The sequence below is a fragment of the Cariama cristata genome, unplaced genomic scaffold, assembly GCF_000690535.1.
Source record: "Cariama cristata isolate BGI_N322 unplaced genomic scaffold, ASM69053v1 scaffold20956, whole genome shotgun sequence".
In the NCBI taxonomy this organism is placed as follows: Eukaryota; Metazoa; Chordata; class Aves; order Cariamiformes; family Cariamidae; genus Cariama; species Cariama cristata.
Window position 1 is genome coordinate 140,606 of NW_009624181.1, and position 4,452 is coordinate 145,057.

The 4,452-nt window shown below is 38.8% G+C and overlaps 1 protein-coding gene across 5 annotated transcripts in view; it reads right to left on the reverse strand.

Moving 5' to 3' along the window:
• SEMA6D (sema domain, transmembrane domain (TM), and cytoplasmic domain, (semaphorin) 6D) overlaps positions 1–3,968 on the reverse strand; it is a 14,641-nt gene extending 10,673 nt beyond the window's left edge. For all 5 annotated transcript variants that reach the window (XM_009703083.1, XM_009703081.1, XM_009703080.1 and 2 more), the window contains exons 1-9: positions 3,860–3,968; positions 3,366–3,477; positions 2,702–2,762; positions 2,528–2,590; positions 2,344–2,445; positions 2,026–2,116; positions 1,630–1,749; positions 1,100–1,188; positions 108–323 (exon numbers count right to left, since the gene is read on the reverse strand). In XM_009703083.1, the coding sequence (XP_009701385.1) occupies positions 108–323; positions 1,100–1,188; positions 1,630–1,749; positions 2,026–2,116; positions 2,344–2,445; positions 2,528–2,590; positions 2,702–2,762; positions 3,366–3,477; positions 3,860–3,968 (963 nt within the window). The remainder of the gene's footprint in view (positions 1–107; positions 324–1,099; positions 1,189–1,629; positions 1,750–2,025; positions 2,117–2,343; positions 2,446–2,527; positions 2,591–2,701; positions 2,763–3,365; positions 3,478–3,859) is intronic.
• Positions 3,969–4,452: the final 484 nt, after the last annotated feature.

Genomic DNA, 4,452 nt, shown 5'->3' on the forward strand with positions numbered 1-4,452 from the left:
TAAAATTAGAAAAATAGTTGCAAGAACACAGACTACAATGGCACCAATCTCAGTGCAAGAGAGAACCAGAGAACTACCTTTGATGTAAGGTTGCTCATCTCTCACCTGTTAAGCTGTGTGGTGAATACACCGACAACCGTGGGGACTCCATTGATTTCTATTATGTCTGTGATAGACTGCAGAACATCAAAGTAGAAGAATGAATCCCCGGGAACCGAACAGTTGAGCCGAGCTTTCAGGAAGGATGTCCAATGTTTCTCCAGGACTCTTTGGGATCCCCCCATGTCATTTTTGCATATACGTGCCACACGGGAATACACAGCCTGTGAAGGGGAGGGCGGGCAGGGAGGAAAAGGGAGAAAAGCTTAAGAGATGCAAGGAAAACAGTGCTTGTTTCTAAGCTGTTACTAAAACACCAAAGATAATTTTGTTAACAGGAAGTTGCCATTTATCTGCACAGAAAGGATGAGAGCAAACATTCAGCTTGTAGTACACACGCATCTTAATCTATCACCAACCAAATGGAACTCTGCAGCTTGTCCCCACCCTTTTTTCTCTTCAAAATCATATTGTTAGTGAGATTTAAAGACTTTAATTAACCACGTGTAAAGGATTTAATAATTTATTATAGAATATCCTTCCATGGTGAGGCATGAGTATTATACTCTGTACTGGCATGACTGAATTATTCAATACCCAGGGACATTAGAGAAACTTCTTTGAAACGTTTCTTTTGTGTTGTTTTCTTTTGTTTCTTAATAAGCATGAAAAAACCCCTCAGATTTTCCATTACTTGCCACAAGCGTTGAGGCAACAGCAACACTAAGGCAACAGCAACACTAAAAGATACCTGTAGCGAGCTCGCCTAACAGCAAGGCACAGAGAACAGAAACAACTTTTTGGTTGAAGAATGCACTGTTCTATTTCTCTTCACCCTCCCGCGTCCCCCCCGTAAATTATAATGAAGGGGAAACTGTGTGAACTTTGTACTAGTCCTTACTTCATACTGTAAACTGTGCTTGTTACTGATGCTGTTTCAGGATGATCTCATTCTGCCACGACTCATGGCTACCTGACAGCTCGCGGAGACGATACCTACCTTGCCTAAATTATTGTGCTCTACAGCAATTTCTCGGAAGAAGAAATAAACATAGTTCCCATATTCTATGGCATGGAGAAAGTGTGGCTCTGTAAGAAAGAGCAAGGAGAAGTTTACCTCAAAGAACTATTCAGTCGGCATACGACACTGACTACGGCTTCTCCACAGGGCCGTCCAGCTAACATGAGCTTTGGTCTTCCACATACTTTAGGATGTCCAAATTTGGGTGCAGTGGAGCTTAAATGAACTTGAAGTCTTTAATGTTGGATAATGGACTGTAAAAAGGCCTCACAGAAATTGCATTTTCTAAGGTATTTTGTTACTGCAGATTTATTCATTGACGTATTTAACAAAAATCTTGCTTTATTTGTATTAAATTGCTTTTATATTGTAATCATACTATATTGAAAGGCGCATATATGCTGACATTGCAGCATACGTGTAAAGCACGCTGGCTGTGAATTACCTGACCCTCTGTGCCACTGGAATTACACTTGCCATGCGTGTGGGAAAATACTCCCCCAAATTACCTTTTATCCATTTGGAATCATACTTTATTGTTCTTAGGGCAGATCCATCCCCCATGCTGCGATAAATAACAGCGTCACTTGCCAGGAAATCTGCTACTGTCGCCGAATACAATTTTCCATCTAAAACGGAAGTTGAAAATGTGGTACTAAGAGGTCTTTAATAATCTACAGAATTCTGACTAGCCTGTATTTTTCCCCATTTCTTTACTGTCACTCTTCCCCAAATTGCTGTAACCTATTTATTAACAGGTCAGCTTCTAATCCTTTGGAGGCCCTTTAAAAAATTTAAGAGCAGGGGCACCATGACACCTTTAGCTTTCTGTGCTTGCTTTAAAAGCTCTCTGGCTCCTTTGGTGTCATTAATCTTTTAGACTCATTACAAGCAGAAGTTCTTACCAGCAAAGAGGGCGACATTGGTTTGTCTGGCATCAAATGGGCATCTTGCCAAACCACTAATTTCCTCCCCATCATACTCTAAGGTATTCAGCTAGAGAGGAAAAATAAATGGATGATAGTGTCATTTCTATTTTGTACACTGGCACAAAAGCATAAATAACATTGTCTTTCCACAAAACTTAATTCAGCACATTGGCTTCTGTCTGTTTTGCTTCTGTCACCTTGAAGCACTCTCCAATCACACTGGATGTATTTGCTACAGCATAATTAGTGCAAGCAAAACCAGTAGCAGATTAATGACATTTTCGGTATTCTTACCCGATAGTATCTGCACATAGGGTTAAATGCATTTGTTCCGCAGACAAACACCATCTCATCATTTCTTGGAACAAAGACTTTAATGAAGTTATGGCATTCATCCTGAAAAGAGAGTAAGATGTGTTAATCACAGACTTCACAAAATATTAGTGTCGTTCTTCTATAATGTATGTGCTAAACTTACTTTATGTTTGCCTTTCATAGCACAGTTCTCTCTGTCCTGCTGCCTTGACCTCCATGTTAATTTCTGTTAAATCAAACCAGAAATGAACATTTGATTTCCTTTCCACAAAAAATTCTTAAAAAAATTAAAAGCAAAGAAAATACCTCTCCCTTGCCAGCACCTGTATCTGCTCACCTTACTTGGAGTAACTTCTGATTTTGGAACTTCATTTAAATTTACAGTGTAAACTTGGTCCCTGTTTGCAAAGAGTAAAAAGACACAAGTAAATGTGTTAATTCATTGGCCTTATCTTTGATAAGCTAAATCAATTTTTAGAGTGTTTTGTTAGACCAGAAACTTCTATGAAATGCTTATGGATTTTCTGTGTTTAATACAGATCAGAGAAGGCTGGTCATGGGCAACATGGGCTGGTTTTGATTTTTATTGGTGTGGTCCTTAGATAGCACCTACAGTGTCCAGGTACCCATCTCTGTCTTTCCATTCTGCTGAAGACTAATCTGGACTGTACATATTCAAGTGTGTTATCCTCCTTGCTTCCCACAACCCTGATGTGTCAGTCCAAGTTTAAAATTATCAGAAGAGGTTTTTATCAGGGCAGTAATATAAAAGAGGGAAAAAGAGTATTTGATCATTGGTTTTAGCATAACTACAGTAACTGCAGCCTTCAAATCCAATTTTCATGCACTGGCCATAGATATGGCATATTTCTCTGGGAAGTTCTCCCCCATTTCTAATTTTTATCATATTCCGCAGATTTTTCTAAATGAATTTTACACTTAAATGCAAAACCAGAAGAGAAAAGAATTTTAATCTAATGAACTGAGTGAAGGAAAATTACCTGCCAGTGATATAAAGTGTGTCTCGAATTTTCAACATCAGTTGGAAGTCCAGTCTATGCTGAGATTCATTGCCTGAAGGGCGTCCTCTAAATACTGGATATTGCCTTGAATCTGCAAGTAAAAATGGGCTACACCATCACTCAGGATTATAGAGCTAAAGAATCAATATATTGCATTGATTAGCTGTATATACTAGGTGTAGAAGGGTTTAAACTAAATTCCTTGAGTAATGTCTTGAATATAAATGAGAAAAAGATGGCTAATGTCAGCAAATGTTCTTTTTCCTGAAGTTATTGCTGTATTTCTGATTGCTTTTTTAAGAAAATGATTAAGTGTTCTATTAAAGATACAAAGCCAGTAAACACATTTCAATTCGAAAGGAAACGGACTCTTTTTTTTTTTTTTTAAACTTCTCAAGGGGAAAAAGAAAAACCAACCCAAAAAACATTAGAACTTTTTCCCTAGTGGTTAGCATCATGTGCAGATTACTTACAGTGGTAGTCAACAATGTTAATAGGGTCCTCATCTTCAGGGAAGCTGACAGCTCGGCACTGGGACAGACTCATTAGCATCACGGAGGCACAAAGCAGAGGAAGCCTCATGGCTGGTGAAAGATGAGTACTACCTTTGTGGCAACACTGTTTAACTACCTGGAAAACAGGAACACGCCAGTGAGATTTCAGCAGCACAGGACAGCAAACGTGACTTCCTACTGCAGAAGAAGGGTTGTTTCGTTATTATTTGAGCACTGGCAGCAGTGGACTAAATTGGTGCTTATGAAAGGCTCCTGTATGTACATTGATGGAAGACTTCTGCGTGACATATCCCTTCTCAAAGCTGCTCTGAAACATATTGATGTTTACTAATTTTTAGCTGGATTTACAGGCATTTCTGAAGAAGCTGACAACTGTCAGCCCATTTAATTCACGGGAATCACAAACAGAACATGCAAGCTGCTGACCTGGCAAGAAAAATTGTCAAATTTCAGATTAGAATTTTAATTAAACTGCAATCTCTTCCCATCCCCTCTATCACTGAATGTCATCCAGTAAAACCCTTTCCCCATAAAATACCTAAATCTTATCC